The sequence below is a fragment of the Perna viridis genome, chromosome 13 (genome assembly GCF_037379345.1).
Source record: "Perna viridis isolate PV_CMFRI_1.1 ecotype Kerala chromosome 13, ASM3737934v1, whole genome shotgun sequence".
In the NCBI taxonomy this organism is placed as follows: domain Eukaryota; kingdom Metazoa; phylum Mollusca; class Bivalvia; order Mytilida; family Mytilidae; genus Perna; species Perna viridis.
In genome coordinates this window covers 132,002-151,550 of record NC_142457.1, presented here as the reverse complement: position 1 = coordinate 151,550, position 19,549 = coordinate 132,002, and the positions used below count along the sequence as shown (strand labels likewise).

The following is a 19,549-nucleotide window of genomic DNA, read 5'->3' as shown; positions in this document are numbered from 1 at the left end:
ATGGTTAGCGGTCAGGTTTTCCGTATTACAGCCTGACAACCCCAGCATGTAACACACCAGGGGTACCCCATTCCACCACCTGGGGTACACAACCCAGCTGCTCTGTAGGCAGAGCGTCCTAGCCCCGGCTATGGTTTTGAACATTATTTAGTCGCCTTTTACGGCAAGCTTAGCGCTGCTGCAGGCCTATTCTTTTGACAACCGGACCTGCACGGGGCAAAAGAGAAAGAATAGAACCCTTCCAGTTTGCCAACTTCTATATGATTCAACTCAATTCAATACCTTAATTCCTCCTGGAATTTCGTACAAAGTAAACTGAACAGAGTTAACTTTAAATTTGTTTTATGATTGCAAATAACGCCCACAATTTAACATGTTTATTTGAAATGCCTTAATAGTTTAATTTGCAAGTATTTTTTTCTTCTATGACACGGAAACAGTAATTAAATCAAGCCGGTACTATTTTAATACATTTTTTTTAAATTGCAAAGTGTATGAAACATGAAAATTTTACAAATTATTCAAAATTCTTGCAACATCATATACAGGTAGTATATTTATATCATTGTGAAATAATGTTTCTGTTTTAAATTTCCATGAAACTTTAAAGTTATTATCATAAGTGACAATGATTTTGCTATTAGCAAAATGACCTGAAAGGGAGGTAATATTAACGAATTAATTTATTATACTTCCCTGCGTTGAAGTATTTTTTGTTAATTATTATTATAATCCTAGACTAATACAATTTTGGATACTTATTTTTTTAAGCTTAATATATTAATCATGTTAATTTTCAATCTTATCCTGAGTAGGGCGGATCCAGGGTTTTAGATTGGGGGGCACACAGTAAAGATTTTTTGTGTTAAATTTTTGAGTTGAAATATTCTTCTAGAGTGGGTGCAACGTAGATATCTTCTGTGGTAAAATTAGCGAGCAATTACATGTAGTTTCAACCTAAAACCGCGTAAATCTGCCCCTGACAACCCATGCTTTGCAAATTTTATGGGGGCGCACGCCCGCCACGCCCCCGCCTGACTCCGCCCATAATGAGGACTAGACGATATACCTGTGTGGGTAAAATTTTAAGTGTATAATGATATAAGTAACTGCGTATTCGATAAGGTAAATTATTCCACTGAATTTATTTGTCATATATTTCTTAAAATATTACACCTTAAGTGCGTCAGAGTATACAAATATACGTTGTATCATTATTGTATTTATCTGTACTCAAAACATAAAGAATAGCTTAAATCAAATTTGCGAATTTCAAAATCTGAAAAAAAAATATGTTGTATGAACGCACCCAAATCTCATGAATATTATTGATGGCTAGAGTCCATGCGGGCTGGTATCGACGGCTAGCTTCACACTTGTGTGTATACAAATCGCCAAAAAATATCAAATTCGCCTAAATGTCGACATGAAACTGAAACCTTGTGCCTTTCGAAATAAACGATCCGTAGTTAAAACATTGAAATGCACGAATAAAGACCTAATATTTTTAAATGTTGTCTACCATTTTGTGATTAACCCCTTTCGATAGATTCATACATGTATACTAGATAGTGTAGAAGCACGCCAGTATCCTGACAAACAGGACCAGAGCTGACACATTGAACCCGGAACCAATAAAATGGGTGGTGAACAAGGTACATGTGTAGGTTCAGGAACTTTTTCCACAGAAGGAAAGCGATAAATTTAAGAATAAGTAAGAGAGTTGAATAATATTGTAGTGAGCAAGTCACTTTGTTAATTCATTTTCGATGCGTTCAGCATCTAAAAGCAGTCGAAAGCAAATATACATATAGCCAAGGTCAAATCGATTTCAATGTCACATTGAAGGTGAAAAGAAAGTTTAATATCTTTTTTTACAAGGATTATTTACTTCTTTCGGGAAACTAGATATATTTATTTAGGAGTACATTTACTTTTCCATTCTTAACGGAGTGCGTTTCATGTGTCAAAGACGTAAATCCATACGATGTATATGATACAATGTCATTAGCTTAATACGAAGATATACATGATCACAACAGTATTACTTTTCATATTACTTTCATTTCAGAAAACAACACGAAGACGCATATTATCATGTGCAGTTTGTAAAGACAACAGTTGTCATGCCCCGTCTTCGGGCATTAGATTTCACTAATATTCGTACGTACATGCACATGTACGTCTGAATAGTAAATTTTCCTCAGCAAAATCGTGGATGGAGCAATGAAAACAGATCATATAAAACATTATTTCACATTTATAATACACATACAGGCACAAGAAGTAATGAAGTGTACTTATTCAAATGTCTATGACTGGGTCGCATACCAAATACATGTATCTGTTTAACATGCGTCTGTTTTAATCTGAGTGTACATTTGAAGTGCTTCGTAAAGATTCATTTAAAAAAAATGTTTTAACTCTTAGGATGACTGGATGCGACCTCCGTGACTTCATAAATACAAACGTAGTCAGTTTATGGGCAAACTCCACTACACTGTAAAAAAGTAAAATAAAAAAAAAAACAAAACAAAAAAACCAAAAAAAACCAAAAAAACAAAAAAAAAAAACAAAACAAAACAAAAGAGTTGCTTACCAGAGACAAACGTTGATATCAATAATGCTACATGAATGTGAACAAACATTTGTTCAAAGTGATGGTCACTACCTCAAACATGGCTATATGAATTCCTGAAAAAAAAAAAATTACAAAAAAAAAAGAATACAGGTGTGAAAAGATATAAAATATATCGTTCTGTAGATATATGAAAACATGACAAAATATAAGAGTTTCTTTTTATTATTCGAAAGCGTTCTTAACCAGCCAATAGTTCAAGTGTAAGATCAAAGCTATTCAGAGCATTAAAGAGAACATTTCTGTAATAATATCATACAACTTGCGCTTAAAGAGAATATTCTCTCAATCTTCAACTGGATATACACATGAACAAGTTAAACCCTTCATAATATTTAAAAGATAAAGACGACAGGTAGGCGTTCAATAAGCTCACATGAATCAGCTTTGAAATTAGATGTTAATATCTTGCTAGAATTCTAACAATTAGGCTTCTGGAACAGGATTATGTTGCTACAAGATCGAAGTCATCACTACTGAAGTTTTATGGTCGACATCATGAACTCGTGGATCGTTACGGTGTATCCATCTGCGCCATGAAAACTGATTTATTCAACGTGCCATAGTTTTCCTTTCCTCTTTCGTAAACTCGGCGTGTGTTTCTAGAAAAGCAGTGGACGCTTACCCTACCGGTGCACCTGGTCCATTCTCCAAGTTTTTAGTGGAGTCCTAGTTGCTCATTTGCTTTTGTTACTTTGTATGTATGATTTTAGTTACCTTATGTGCTTTGTTGTGTATGTCTGTTTTCCATGTCTGGTCTTTGTCCCTTGATTACATTCTTTTGATTACCGCTATAACATTGGTTCCCTTGATTATTCTTGCGACAGGATACACAATGAAATAACTAATTAATTTGTTTTTAGGTCTACAGTTTATTAGCATGACTGGAACCAGACTGAAATTTTGTCAAGGTCTATATATATTCATTACTTCTTTAATCGCAAGTGGAGATTCTAGTAAAACTAAAAAAGAATCATCAGCAATGTCATATATTTATTTATGCATTACATATACATGCATGTTATTTACTATTTAGACTGAAATAAGCATAGCATTCACGACTAAAATTCAAAGCATGAAAAATGTCTCCCTTTAAAAATGAATTTTAGTAAGTTAAATGAAAATATACAAAAATAAATTACTTACAAAATGTCAAAAACGTTCACTATTTGCTTTACATTTTAAATCCTTAATCTATTGTTTAAAAATCAAAAAGCAGTATTTGGTATGACTTACATTGTAACTGTATAACTCTTTCTTTATGGCCAGTGTTCTAGATAAAGGATCTTTTATATTAATATTTTGTTTGTTCCGTAATACGTATATTTTTTATGCGGGTTACGTCGTTGATTCACTTTTTCGTAATATCTTGAATGGTTCCGGCATTTCAAAACTCACATGTTTTGCGTATTTTCAGCCGGTGGTTACAGGAGTTCGGAATTCTCGGACTTTTACGTGACTTTTGAAGTAAAATCAGACTTCCGAACGGTATTTTGTGAAAAACCATGCTGTCACATTGGGGGGGGGGGGGGGTCGTCTGAATTTGAGTTTCGTGTACTCACATATGGACATATATTCCACCAAAAAGTAAGTGACACATTAAGGTGAATACAAATGAACCTGAAAATCGTAGTTTGAGATAATTCCAAACCTTCTACAAAAAACACCAAACTATTTAAAATTTTCTCCATTGTGTTTTTATATCAGCAGCTTGCTTATGAACTTCGGCATATTTGTCGCTAAATTAATGTTTTATTTGAGTATATTTTTTTCATTTCGAACATGACAGTTTGTTTTTATTTCAATTGTTTGCTATATTTTCTTGTTTTTATATTTTTATATATCAAAAAATTGATTAGCAAAACGAACGAACATTAATGATATGCATTCATTATTGTTTACAGTGCCGCCATGATGAAAATACAAATATTTTATTTAGCTCGAACACAGTTACAATAATGAAGAATTATGATAAATAACGTAAGTGTTTATCATATACCATATATATATATGTATTTGTTAATTATAATTTGTCTAAATCATGTGCTGTAGTCTAAGTAAATGTGTGCAGTATAAATTACAGGAGATATGGTACACAAGAAACTTTCTTAAGCCTTACATGTGTACTGACTACTGTATACATGTTCCATAGTCCATACAAACATTTTTATAAAGACATGAAGAGTTGTCGTTGAGTCAATGACTGTTGATTTTCATTTAAATGAAACAGTCTATGATACAAACTTGTTGAACATGATGAGGGTAACACAAACAAAACCTTACAAGAATCTGTTATACAGTACCCCATATTTCATTTTTGAGAACAAAAATAAATTCATGTACAAGGTCAAGGAAACTCCAGTGAAACAAGTATTGCTGAACAGTTGACCAAGAGCAAAAAGCAATATTTAATGTTCCAATGTATTGTACATGTAAGTCATATGAGAACATTTCATACATAACTTGAAGTAAACTACATGAATTATATGATTTGGAAATTAATGTAAACATTAACATATACATTTGTATGACCTTGTATATGACACAATTTTCAATTTTTTAAGAAGTTTATCGTGCTATTTTTTTTTTACTTTTTTAATAGATCCATAAATACAAGCTGTTGACTTACATTATATATCAGCAACTAAGGATAATGAACTAGTTTTATCAGTCATCAGATTTCTTTTGCACAGAATGTTGTCATGAACATGTACAATTATACCATAGTCATCACAGTATGATAAAAGTCTATCCATGTTGATTTTCAGTATCTCTTTCCATATTAAAAGAAAATATGTTTTGATATTTTCCAGAAAATTTTGGATGCAGCCGTCATGTTGACGTACCAATGATACAAGTTACCAGACAAATCATGCATAACAGGAAGCTCTGTTCAAATGAAGTATGATAAATAGATTGTGTAGGTATTTGAGGTTCAGTATACAATATTTTTATGCCTTTAAAAAAAAAAATTAATATTGATTTGGGGTGTTCCAAAGGTAGGACCCACCTCTTTTGTTGGGAAATGTTGGAAGTAATGTGGAAAATTTCTGCAAAAATGAGGAAATTATTATATTGGACCCCCACTTTCAAAGTTTTTTGATTGTTCACTAGAAACTCTCATTAGTCAATTTATTTTTATTATTTCTACATGTGTAATGTAGATAGATCCCATATGTGTTTATCGCTTAAAATGTAGCACTACAGTTCCCATGACACTTAAATGAAGGTTGTAACATAGACATAATATTTTAGCATAATGGGATGTTTTGTTTGAAGAAAAGAAAACATCCAATGATCCATATAATGTAGGGTTTACTTAAATAGAGGTCTACTTCAATACAGGATTCATGAATCACAATAACTTTGAATATGAGTATTATGTATATTTATTACTGATTTTTATACTTCCAGGTCATCCATGGCATATATATGACTGAAAAGAATTCATACACGTATAATTTAGATGATCTTCAATGCTGCTTAAATCTCTGCTTGCACTGTAATGAAAGCTGATATGAAGCTGAAGTTTGAAAATAAATATTTTCAAAATCATATTTCTTATTCAAATGTACAAGGTTTAAATGTGTTGTGCTTCAAAGGTAAAAGTCACTTTCATACATGTATACAATAACAGCCATGTACACTTCTTGACAGTACCATCCTGGAATACAACCTAGAATCCCTTGCATTTTTAACCCTTAACCCTTTGTCACTCTATCAACTGAGCTAAAAAATTCCTTCATTGTTTTCTGTAGATTAGGTTGATTATGGTCTTTTGTAAATAGTTTTACTTTATTTGTTTTTGGGCCTTTTTATAGATTGCTTAATGGTATGTGGTTTGCCCATTATTGATATCCATGTGGTGATTTCACTTGTACAAGCTTAATCGTTACTTGCTTTGTTTTTTGAATGACTATCTCATTGGCAAACATAAATGGTACATGTATTTAAGTTTTCTAGTTATGACTAGCGAGTGCTAAATCTTTCACTACTTCTCGAACAAGTAATTTTGTGTAACAACTATTTGGCTAAGCAACTGTTGATTCTGTGAGGTAGCACTATGAAACCGCCTCAAAATGTCATAATAGTGGAGTAGTATAAAGCAGGATCATTTCATACAGTAAAACATTCTTGTCCTGAAATGCAAGAAATAATTGCAGTATGCATTGAAACCACAACCAATCAATGAAAAAAAAAACCAAATTCCATGGGTAAATAGAATGAAATATAAACATTCACAGACATTAAACATTTGGAAAAAGAAGAGATTTATTGTTGAATTTTGAGCCAATCATAATCATGCCATGTACTTGTACCTATAATTTACACTGAATTGATCTGAATTCATGGTTTCCTTGTATAAACTCTACAAGACTGGTAAGTTGTGATTTTTTTTGTTCACAAGTTAAGAGAGATAATCATACCATAAGCTCATGATGCACCTGTTTAATAGGACATCTTATCGAATGATAATTATTAGTCAACTGTGCTGGTAATACCTGTTCATTGATCAGAGGGGGTTGGCACACCTCCTTTTTACCAGAAAATTAGTCATTTTCATGTGTAAAATTGACAAAACATGGAAAATAATGTGTTAGCATCACCATCACTTTGGCTTGCACCCCTCCTTTTCAAAGTGTCTGGAGCGGTCCCTGTTCACTAATCTGTGAATAGCTTTCATCATATTTTGCTTTAACCGTCTAGCATGAAACAAGTTGCCTGTTTTGAAACTATTTTAATATTCTCCATAAAAGCAATAAAGAAATATATAAAAAAAACCAATACAATGCTTAGGTAGCAAACCATATTATACTCCAGCAATGCTAAAGGTTGTCTGGCAAGCTATTTTCTGACTTGGTGCCATCCTAGGGTATAGAGGAACGGAATTCTAACCTCTTACATTGTAGGAGTAACAGGGACGGATCCAGGATTTTAGATAGGGGCGCACAGTAAAAATTCTGCCGGGCGGAGCGAGGTGACACAAATTTTGAGGTTAAATTTTTGAAACATTATAGAGTGGTACAATTTTGATATCTTTTGTGGTAAAATTAGCGAGAAATTTTAAGTTTCAACTTGAAACCGCCTAAATCTACCCATGACAACCCATGCTTTGCAAATTTTAGGGGGCACACTCCCCCACCAGAATACGCCTCCGAGTAACCATGTTGATTTTTATGAGTGGGGTCGGGGCTAGGATCACATTTGAAATAGAAAGGCAGGTCAATGATATATGATTTTATATAAATACAAAGATGCTATAGGCGAAAAAAAAGGTTCTGGTTTGAATATTACATAAAAAGATCCTGGACACAAAATTTGACTATATAGTCCCCTTTTTCCCCTTACGATTCAAATGGATATAGGAATGTATCATTATTTACCTGGGAGGGGGGACTGGTCATTTTGAAATCCTATAAAATTTTCTTGACCCCCCATGATATTTTCTTATCCCCCTTAAAAACATTTTGTTTTAAATGTGATACCCCTTCTATTAAACATGCGTATTGAGTTTTCATATACAACTACTACATTATGCCAGAGCTTGTCGAAACTACGCAGAGTTTTTGTATCGCGATAGAATTCTAACAAATAAACTTCTGGAACAGGGTTGTGTTGCTACAAGATTGAAGTCATCCCTATAGAAGTTTTATGTTATGGTCGTCATCCTGAAATCGCTATGGTGTATCCATCTGCGCCATGAAAACTGAATTGTTCAACGTGTCATGGTTTTCCTTTCCTCTTTCGTCTACCCCGGACTTGTCTTTTTATGAGCAACTCGGTGGGTGTATCTAGAAAAGCAGAGGACGCTTACCCTACTGGCGCACCTGGTCCATGCTCCAAGTTTATAGTGAAGTCATAGTTGCTCATTTGCTTTTGTTAATTTGTATATTTGATTTTAACAAAATTTCATGTTCTTTGTACGTCTGTTTTCCATGTCTGGCCTTTGTCCCTGGATAACATTCTTATTACCGTTATAACCGTAGTTTCCTTCACTACTCTTTAAAGCAAAAGCAGTTGAGATGTTAAAGAATTCTTACAATAAAAAATTCAAGTCTTCAATTCCAAAACTTGATACTTTGGAAAAGTCTTATCAAAATCAAGCAGAATCAGACACAGCTCTTGAGATTAAAGATATTGGTAAGGAAATTGAATCGTCAGCAGATAAGTCGGACCAATTTGATTTAATAACTGTAAATGTTTAAGGTCCTGATGGTTATGTTGATATGTGAACTTGATTTTACCAGAGATCATGCATGTGACAATGAAATAAAATGTTGAATGGTGGTAAAATATGTTTTAATTTGACTGGTGTAATGCTCTGCTTAACTAAAAATTTGGATCCCCCTTGAAATCCATGTGCAAAAAAATGATCCCCCTCTTTGAAGTTATAAAACAACTGAACCCCCTTTTCCACTTACAGAAAAAAATGACCCCCTGGATATATGTACTTGGTATGTTTAAATTTTCAAATAAATGTCTACGGTTTGAATATTATTTGTAAATTATTATATAAAGGATGCCGCATCTAGAGGTTTAACCTTAAAAAAAAGAGCTGTTATGCACGTGGCTAATTACAATATTCGTTATGTTTCGGCTAAGTTTACAGCCAATGAAATGAACATCTCGTTAGCGAGAACACAGCGTTACTTTATATATTTATCGGGCATTTTTAAAGAACCCAAAGCTTTTCCGAGAGGAAATAATCGCCATTTTCTTGTAGTATATTTCTCTGTTTCCTTCCCCTTTCCCTATGATATCCCCTGGTATTTTATACTTTTCATATACTTCTAAGTAGCTCATGGAACCAAAGTGTAAGTTTATAACATATTATAATACTTTTGAGATATATTTAAAGTCCTGGTTAACCTGTATTTTGCATATCTTTCGGTAGTTCATGATGTTACATTGATTTCCCATTGTGTCATACAATTCGTTGTATGTTTTCTTATTTTTTAACTGTAAACCCATAAAATATCCATATAAACCCCTTCTTATGATCTTAAGCAACCCTTTACGCCCTTATTTTTTATTTGTTGCTTCGCAATAGGGTCACGTTTGGTGATTTTGTTAATGTCCTAAATTTTGACCTTTTATGTATTGAAAATCACTGTAGGAATACATGCGAATCGATCTGTCATTTTTCATGGAAAGTAATGTGGGCATCGATTTTCTGCTTTTTCTTGTTAATCGCCAATATTTTACCGCAACTTTTCTATATGTTTTCAAACCTTTTTGGGAGTTGAATCATTTTCATAATATGATTTGTGTATTGCCATATTTTATGTACATGTATTCATTTATTTCTGTAGTACATGTTGTAAGGACTGTCATATTTTGTATTTTCAGTGTTTTACCCTCTCCGGAGGTTGGTTCACCAATAAAGCTTAAAGAATTATCAAAACTTCTTCTCTGTGTGACAAAACAGTAAAACAACTTTGAAATGGCTATGGCTATGGAACGGGAAAGGAAACTCACTGACGCTGGAACTGAGATATTTATGGATAAGTGTCGAAATATGGTCGACAATTGAAACTTATACACAAAGACATTGATATATTGATACGTGGAATTGAAGAACATCCAGATGATCCAGGTATTGATTCCACATATGAACAATGAAATCAAGCTTGTGGTGATTTCGAGGCTCTGTCTGATCATTATGTAGACTTCCTTATATAGACAAGAACAGCAGAAAGTGAAGAAGAGAGAATTGCACATCTTACTTTCAGAGATCATGTAAAAATAGTAGTAACACAGGTTCTAAGTCAATGTAGAAACACCACAAGTAAACGAGCGAGCAGTATTGTGTCAAATCGTACAAATGGTTCGGGTAAGTCAGTTATTCAGAAAAAGGTTGAATTAGAAGCAGCCAAGACGAAAATGAAATAGGTTCAGCAACAGGCAATGATCATGAAACAGAAAGCAGCTTTAGATGCAGAAATGAGTCTGCTACAAGTGAAACAGGAAGCGGATGTTATAGAAACAGAACTAAAGGTAATGGAAAGTGCTGAGGTAGTTGATAAAGCAGAAACAGACTCTGTTGTTAGTGAAACTCGTCGATTTAGAACAAATGAGATTATAGAAAAACACTTTACAGACAATAAAACTGAAACACCTGTTAAATATTTTGAACACATATTCACAACACCTGTGTAACCACAGTCACTTACACAGCCCTCGAGTAATGGCATGTTGACTTCAACTACTCAAACTTTTGTGCATTCAAATGAACCGTTCATGTCTTTACCAACTCGTACAAATATACAATCTGACTATAGGAATATACGTGTAAACCATCAAATATCGCATCAAACTCATAGTCATTCAGTGCTTACATTTGTACCGCCAATGCCTACATATAATTCGCCACCTGCATTTGTTCCTCAATCTGGCGTACCTTTTCAATCAGTGACAACTAGTGTGCCTATGACACCATTTTACCAGCAATATGCACCAGTTAATGTGCTGCAGTTTCAAAATGACCCTCAAGTAGGTTTGTGTGAAACGATCGCTAAAATCATGGCAAGGAAAGATGTAGTACTTTCACGTCTCATTTAATATAATGACAGCCCTATTCAATATTTGTCATGGAAGCAGACGTTTAAGGACGTCATGTCTGAACTTGAAGTTACACCATCAGAACAACTTGATCTTATGATCAAATGGTTGGATCCAGACTCATCTAAACAGGCGGAATGTATTAAAAGGGCGAGTGCAGGATCTCACGCGGAGGCCGTAAACAAGGTCTGGGATAGGCTCGATAATAGGTATGGCAATCCTGAATTAATTGAAGCATGCTTGAGGAAAAAACTTGCTAGTTTTCCTTAACTTTCAAACTCAGCTACTGACAGTCAGCGTTTGTACGACTTATATGCTATATTGTGTGAGATTCAATGTGCAAAAACCAACCCTTTGTATTCTGCAGTACTTGCGATGTACGGTTCGTCTACTGGTGCGAATCAGGTTGTATCTCGTTTACCTACAAGTATTCAGGATAAATGGTCATCGCGAGCCAACAGTTACAAAAGTCAACATGGTATGCTTTTTCCTCATTTTGACTATTTTGTGAACTTCATTTACGATATGGCAAAATGGCGTACCGACCCAAGTTTTCAATTCGATAGTAGTACTACGTCTGTCAAACCACCCGCTAGTAATCAGCCACAGTTTCGAGTAAGTGCAAGGAAAACTGAACTATCTGCAAGCTCTCCATCAGAGGAGTTAGTTTGTCCATTACACAACTCTACGACTCACAATTTGAATCAGTGCAGGGGTTTTCAAATTAAACCTCTGAAAGAGCGATTTGAAATTCTTAAGAGAAACAAACTGTGTTTTCGCTGTTGTGGCTTAAAACGGCATACTCAGAATAAGTGTAGAGAAACGATAAAATGTGACATTTGTAATAAGTCAGATCATCCCTCTGGTCTTCATGTGTCGAATGATCAAGGTCCGCGTAAAACCTCTCATGACAAAGGTGCGAATGTTTCAGAACATAACAACCGGCATTGAGGGGAGTATCAGCCTAGTGTCATTTCTTCATGTACCCAAGTTTGTGGTGATAATAGAATCTACAGCAAATCATGTGCTAAGATAATTCAGGTCTATGTCTATCATGAAAACAATCCAACACAGGCCCGCATAGTGTATGTACTCATAGATGATCAAAGCAACTATTCTCTAGGTAAACCCGAGTTCTTTGATAGTTTTAATGACAATTCCGAGTACGTAAACTTTACGTTGTCTACCTGTTCGGGAAAAAACATCATCTAGTGGTAGAAAAGGTAGCAATTACGTTGTTGAACCCTTGGATCATAGTGTCAAGATTAAGATTCCTTCTCTTGTGGAATGTACAGATATTCCCAATAACAGGCATGAAATACCTTCACCGGAAGTAGTTGTAAACTTCTCTCATCTTCGTGATCAAGCGTCATGTATACCACCCATTGATAATGACATTCAGATCGAACTTCTTATTGGGCGTGATGTATTACGAGTGCATCATGTCTTGGAGCAGAGACTAGGTGGTGATGACTTACCTTATGCGCATAGATTGCCGCTTGGATGGGTAGTGGTTGGAGAATCTTGTGTTGCTGCGACACATCGTCATGATATAACAGTTAACATTACTCACATTCTCCCTAATGGACGAGCAACGTGCATGGAACCATGCGTGAACACATTTACTATCAAACAGAATTCTATTTTCGAGAAAACATCACAGGACGAAAGGCTCGGTTCATCGGTGGAAGACAAGATATTCGTAGATCTTATGGAAATGAAAGTTACGAAGGATAATGACAATCGTTGGGTAGCACCACTTCCCTTCCGTAAAAATAGACGGTTATTGCCGAACAATAAAAGTCAAGCTTTGCAGCGAGTTAAGTCATTAGATCGTTTGCTTCAGAGAGACGAGGTCAAGAAGTAACACGTTATTGAATTCATGGGTAAAATGTTCAAATATATATGAAAAAAAACACCATTATTTTTCTTGCCACATTAGAATCTGTCCATTTGAACCACTAAAAAAAGTTCACTAAAAAATTGGCTGTTGACTTTTGTGATATTTCTGTGTTTAAATCAACCACACAGTTATATGGCAACTCATTTTAGCTATTTATTTGAAAGAAAAACAAAAAAATAAAAAAAATATTCATTTTTTCATATATAAGAGGCAATATATGGAGAATGACTACTTTCAAGTCCTAACCACATACTTAAAATGTGTTGTAACTTGAAAACTATCCTTTATGCAGGAGTATTACTTGCTTTAGGTTACCTGAATATAGATATGCTCATCATAAATAGTCAAGATAATAATTTTATTGAACTGATATCCTACAAATTCATGAAATCAAAATGCATTTCCAAATTCGGTAAAGGTTAACCATAAATGCAAAGAACCAGAGCTACCATAAAAAATCAGATTCAAAGGTTGGCTAATTCATCTTAAAAGTGTTACCTGCATTGGGGTACTACTTTTTCAGCTGGTGAGGACCACTTGCTGAATATCCAACTTTACTTGAAAAACTGGCTTACTAGGTCTCAGTATAGTATTAATTTTCCCATAGACTTCTATAGTGAAGTGCATATTTTTAGGATTTCTTTAAAAATATGTAAATTGATTCAATAAAACTTTCACTTATGTAGCATTTCTAAGGACATGTGAAAAAATAATTTCCCGCAAAAAAATAGGGTGAGTCCACGAAGATCGGACAGAAAAGTAGTCGAACTATAAATAGCCATTTTCCCTACTTTCACTTTCGTTTTGCATTCACCAAACCAACCTTTTCAGTGGAACATTTTTATTATATTATGTTAGATTTTCTTTTAAAAACGTTCTTCATCTTCCAGTGTGATGTTTGCTCTATTTTATAAATCATTGTTCATATCTTTCGACAAAACACTAGTTTGTAGAGAGGCAAAAAGAAAATGCACTATATTTTTGTAGCATCCATATTTTGACGTACACCCGCTCAGGGATATGCAATACAATACTGGTACCTATTACTAATAAACATTTCAATATAATCATAAAAGTTGTTGTTTTTCTGCTAGAGTATTCATTTTCATACTGAAAATTTCGAATATCATTGCCCTGCTACAAGCATGAGTTTTCTATTACAATTTTTATATAGGTACCCTATTCCAGGCATAAGACTAATATCTCAATGTTAGCCAGAAAATATTACTTTTGATAAAAAGCTGCTGCATTAGTCAAACTAAGCAAATTTGTGGTTTATTCTGACATGGTAGATACATGAGCTGTACTATGAGTCCCAAATTATTATTTAATCCCCACTTGTGAGTTCCATATATGGAAATATTAATATCCGAACCTCCTTTTTTTGTCTTTAACTCAAGGAAGCCTCTTGTTTAAAGTAAAGTATATGTACCGGTACAACCAACTGTTTTAAACTATAGATATTGTCATTTCAATTATAATAAATCCAGAAAAAATTATACCAATATCATAGTTTTAAAAAAATATAGCTTTTCATATGCAGAAAATACAGATTTTAAGCCATTTTGGTACCACAGGCAGATACAAATGGACCTCAATATGACAGGAAAAGGACTTTTTCTTTAAAACAGATAGCTATGATGCAAGAAAAATTGTTTACTGGTATAAATTTTATAATAACAATTGTCTGCTTTAGATACTTTTTGAATAAAATCAGTTTTTATATGAAAAAACACCATTATTTTTCTTGCCGCATTAGAATCTGTCCATTTGAATCACTAAAAAAAGTTCACTAAAAAATTGGCTGTTGACTTTTGTGACATTTCTGTGTTTAAATCAACCACACAGTTATATGGCAACTCATTTTAGCTATTTATTTGAAAGAAAAACAAAAAATAAAAAAAAATATTCATTTTTCATATATAAGAGGCAATGTATGGAAAATGACTATTTTCAAGTCCTAACCACATACTTAAAATGTGTTGTAACTTGAAAACTATCCTTTATGCAGGAGTATTACTTGCTTTAGGTTACCTGAATATAGATATGCTCATCATAAATAGTCAATATAATAATTTTATTGAACTGATATCCTACAAATTCATGAAAACAAAATGCATTTCCAAATTTGGTAGAGATTAACCATAAATGCAAAAAAACAGAGCTACCATAAAAAATCAGGTTCAAAGGTTGGCTAATTCATCTTAAAAGTGTTACCTGCATTGGGGTACTACTTTTTCAGCTGGTGAGGACCACTTGCTGAATATCCAACTTTACTTGAAAAACTGCCTCACTACTAATAATAATTTCAATATAATCATAAAAGTTGTTGTTTTTCTGCTAGAGTATTCATTTTCATACTGAAAATTCAGAATATCATTGCCCTGCTACAAACATGAGTTTTCTATTACAATTTTTATATAGGTACCCTATTCCAGGCATAAGACTAATATCTCAATGTTAGCCAGAAAATATTACTTTTGATAAAAAGCTGCTGCATTAGTCAAACTAAGCAAATTTGTGGTTTATTCTGACATGGTAGATACATGAGCTGTACTATGAGTCCCAAATCATTATTTAATCCCCACTTGTGAGTTCCATATATGGAAATATTAATATCCGAACCTCCTTTTTTTGTCTTTAACTCAAGGAAGCCTCTTGTTTAAAGTAAAGTATATGTACCGGTACAACCAACTGTTTTAAACTATAGATATTGTCATTTCAATTATAATAAATCCAGAAAAAATTATACCAATATCATAGTTTTAAAAAAATATAGCTTTTCATACGCAGAAAATACAGATTTTAAGCCATTTTGGTACCCAAGGCGGATACAAATGGACCTCAATATGACAGGAAAAGGACTTTTTCTTTAAAACAAATAGCTATGATGCAAGAAAAATTGTTTACTGGTATAAATATTATAATAATAATTGTCTGCTTTAGATACTTTTTGAAAAAAATCAGTTTTTATATGAAAAAACACCATTATTTTTCTTGCCGCATTAGAATCTGTCCATTTGAACCACTAAAAACAGTCCACTAAAAAACTGGCTGTTAACTTTTGTGACATTTCTGTGTTTAAATCAACCACCCAGTTATATGGCAACTCATTTGAGCTATTTATTTGATAGCAAAATAAAAAAAAATATTCATTTTTTCATATATAAGACGCAATATATGGAGAATGACTACTTTCAAGTCCTAACCACATACTTAAAATGTGTTGTAACTTGAAAACTATCCTTTATGCAGGAGTATTACGTGCTTTAGGTTACCTGAATATAGATATGCTCATCATAAATAGTCAAGATAATAATTTTATTGAACTGATATCCTACAAATTCATGAAATCAAAATGCATTTCCAAATTTGGTAAAGGTTAACCATAAATGCAAAAAACCAGAGCTACCATAAAACATCAGATTCAAAGGTTGGCTAATTCATCTTAAAAGTGTTACCTGCATTGGGGTACTACTTTTTCAGCTGGTGAGGACCACTTGCTGAATATCCAACTTTACTTGAAAAACTGGCTTACTACTAATAAACATTTCAATATAATCATAAAAGTTGTTGTTTTTCTGCTAGAGTATTCATTTTCATACTGAAAATTCAGAATATCATTGCCCTGCTACAAACATGAGTTTTCTATTACAATTTTTATATAGGTACCCTATTTCAACCTACTGTTTTAAACTATAGATATGGTCATTTCAATTATAATAAATTCAGAAAAAAATATACCAATATCATAGTTTTAAAAAAATATAGCTTTTCATATGCAGAAAATACATATTTTAAGCCAATTTGGTACCCCAGGCAGATACAAATGGACCTCAATATGACAGGAAAAGGACTTTTTCTTTAAAACAGATAGCTATGATGCAAGAAAAGTAGTTTAACATGTATTTTGTTATGCAAGAACGCTGGAAATTTTGTTTTAACTACCTAAAACAGCTTTATTATTAGACAAAATTTTCAGTATTGACTTAACTGTATAGTACTACCTAAAAGTACTTAACCGTACTTGTATAGTCCAGCCTAAGGAACCCGTGCGGGTCCGGGTATCAAAAGAATAGGCCTGCAGAAGCATGAAGCTTGTCGTAAAAAGCGACTAAATAGATCTCATAACCCTGACCGGGGCTAGGGCACTCTGCCCACAGAACAACTGGGTTGTGTGCCCCCAGGTGATTCAATGCGGTATCTCTGGCATGTGACATGTACATGTACATGCTGGTGTCGTCAGGCCATAATACGGAAAAACTGACCGCAAACCATAGTAATGTAACCTTTTGGGAAAGATGCCACGTTTCTCGCACTTTAAAGAACCCTTTTGTGGTATTCTATCGGAGTAGGAATAATGCTTCGCAAATTTGACAGTTCTAACATCGTTGGGAATATTTCAGACCTATATATTCACACATGAAATTTCTGACACTAAAATTACATTTGTGGATTACTACTACGTTTGTAAAAGACGGTGAAAAGTCAATGGATCTTCACAGCAAACCAACTGATGGTTACCAATATTTATCTCCCAATAGTTGTCATCCAATACATTGTACTAAAAGCATACCATCCATTCAGACACTTCTAATTCGGCGCAATTTGCTCATCTGGCGATACTGCCAACAAACTCCGTGGTCATTTGTTATCGTGTGGCTATAAATCTACAGGTATAGATCGGGGATTTTAACGTGCTAACAACATCAGCCGTAAAGATCTCCTCGAGTACAAACTTAAGAAAAAGAACAAAATGGTTCCTTTTGTGCTTACATACCATCCAGCCTTTGGGAAACTCTCGCAGCTACTGCATTCCAATTGGGAAGACATTCAAAGAGTAATCAAGGGAACCAAGGTTATAGCGGTGATCAAAAGAATGTAATCCAGGGACACAGACCAGACATGGAAAACAAACATACACAACAAAGAATATAAAGTAACTGAAATCATACATACAAAGTAACAAAAGTAAATGAGCAACTCGGACTCCCCTAAAAACTGGGAGCATGGGCCAGGTGCACCGGTAGGGTAAGCATCCTCTGCTTTTCTAGAAACACCCGCCGAGTTGCTCATAAAAAGTCAAGTCCGGGGTAGACAAACGACGAAAGGAAAACTATGACCCATTGAATAAATCAGTTTTCATGGTGCTGATGGATACATCATAACGAGTTCATGATGACGACCATAAAACTTCTGTAGTGATGACATCAATCTTGTAGCAACATTACCCTGTTCCAGAAGCCTATTTGTTAGAGTTATAGCGCGATACAAAAAGTCTGCGTAGTTTCGGCAAGCTCTGGCATAATGTACGAGTTATGATATGAACACTCCATACGCAGGACCCGAAGGGATGTTGCCACAGATGAAAGGAAGGTTGAGAATTCAGAATGAAAAGTCATCACGTTTGTCGTAAAGTTTGGTCAATAGTTTTCCTTTACCATCGATTTCTAAGTGTAGGTCAAGATATGACGCTGATTTCACAGTGTCTGTAGTATCCTTTATCTCAAAAACATCCTAAGCTCTCCAAGCTCTATTCTGGGGCCCCGATCCTGGCATTCCGTATACCTAGGAGCCTAAGAGATGCCTTAGTAAGAGCAGAGATTTCATCTCTGCCCAAACAAAATACAACAGGCCAGTGTCGACCATGTGGAGATAAAAGATGTAAGACCTGTACCCAGATTCTGCACACCAAAACGTTTAAAATCTACTGCACTGGAAAGGAATTTGCCATTTTTTGCGACGTGACTAGCAAAACCGAAAATACCATATACCTTCTCCAGTGCCGATGTGGTATGCAGTAAGTTGGCGAAACAGAACAACCTTTCAACAGGCATATGAATGGTCATCGCAGTGACTACAAAAGTAAACCAGACCTCCATCTAAGTCGCAATCTTAGATCCGCCGGACACACCCTGTTGTTGTTACGATCATAGAACATAATAAAAAAAAACTGGTCAGAATGTAAAAGAGTGCCTCGGGAAAGCTTTTGGATGAAGAAATTACTAACAAATTCTCCAGATGGAATAAACGAGAAAAAATAATCCATTTTTAGGTCTTGGTCTAAGGCTGGTACAGCACTACATGCTATGCATCAATACGCCGTAATATTGTTTTTTAACTTTGTTTTTAATTGTTTCCCACATTTAATTTTTATTTTTTAATTTTGATAGAAAGCCCCCTTTGTTATTTTCATTCAGGCTCCTTATCATTTGCTTATGTCTGCCTTTGATAAAGATACAATCACCTTCAGCGTAAGTGATTCAGCTTCTGAATCTGTTTTTATCTTGAACTTTGTGAGTTTTATGCTCACAAGGTTTTATGAGTTTTATGCTGAAGAAGGATATCAGTTATCCGAAATATTCAATGTAAATTTTTCCATTTTCTGGTGATGTTAAACATATTTAGACGTTAATTTAATTTATTGTTATGTCCATTACCCCGTA

At 34.1% G+C, this 19,549-nt stretch overlaps 1 protein-coding gene and 2 long non-coding RNA genes across 16 annotated transcripts in view; 2 read left to right on the top strand and 1 right to left on the bottom strand.

Moving 5' to 3' along the window:
• LOC148599132 (uncharacterized) overlaps window positions 1-19,549 on the bottom strand; it is a 51,640-nt gene that overhangs the window by 28,994 nt on the left and 3,097 nt on the right. For 6 of the 14 annotated variants that reach the window (XR_015917806.1, XR_015917805.1, XM_088557697.1 and 3 more), the window contains exon 2: window positions 2,600-2,694. Coding sequence is in view for 12 of the 14 variants with exons in the window: in XM_088557697.1 (XP_088413823.1) it covers window positions 2,600-2,648 (49 nt within the window). In the remaining 2 variants the exon portion in view is untranslated. Of the gene's footprint in view, window positions 1-2,599; window positions 2,695-3,784; window positions 3,844-3,874; window positions 3,912-4,200; window positions 4,223-5,267; window positions 5,528-13,601; window positions 14,080-19,549 lie in introns of those variants that run through there. The other 8 variants (XM_088557689.1, XM_088557688.1, XM_088557692.1 and 5 more) reach the window with 8 other exon arrangements.
• On the top strand, window positions 4,135-6,195 carry LOC148599134 (uncharacterized). Its single transcript, XR_015917809.1, has 4 exons — window positions 4,135-4,225; window positions 4,543-4,618; window positions 5,452-5,558; window positions 6,053-6,195. It is a non-coding gene; the product is annotated as an uncharacterized LOC148599134 (long non-coding RNA).
• On the top strand, window positions 8,723-12,379 carry LOC148599133 (uncharacterized). The gene is made up of 2 exons (XR_015917808.1): window positions 8,723-9,453; window positions 9,989-12,379. It is a non-coding gene; the product is annotated as an uncharacterized LOC148599133 (long non-coding RNA).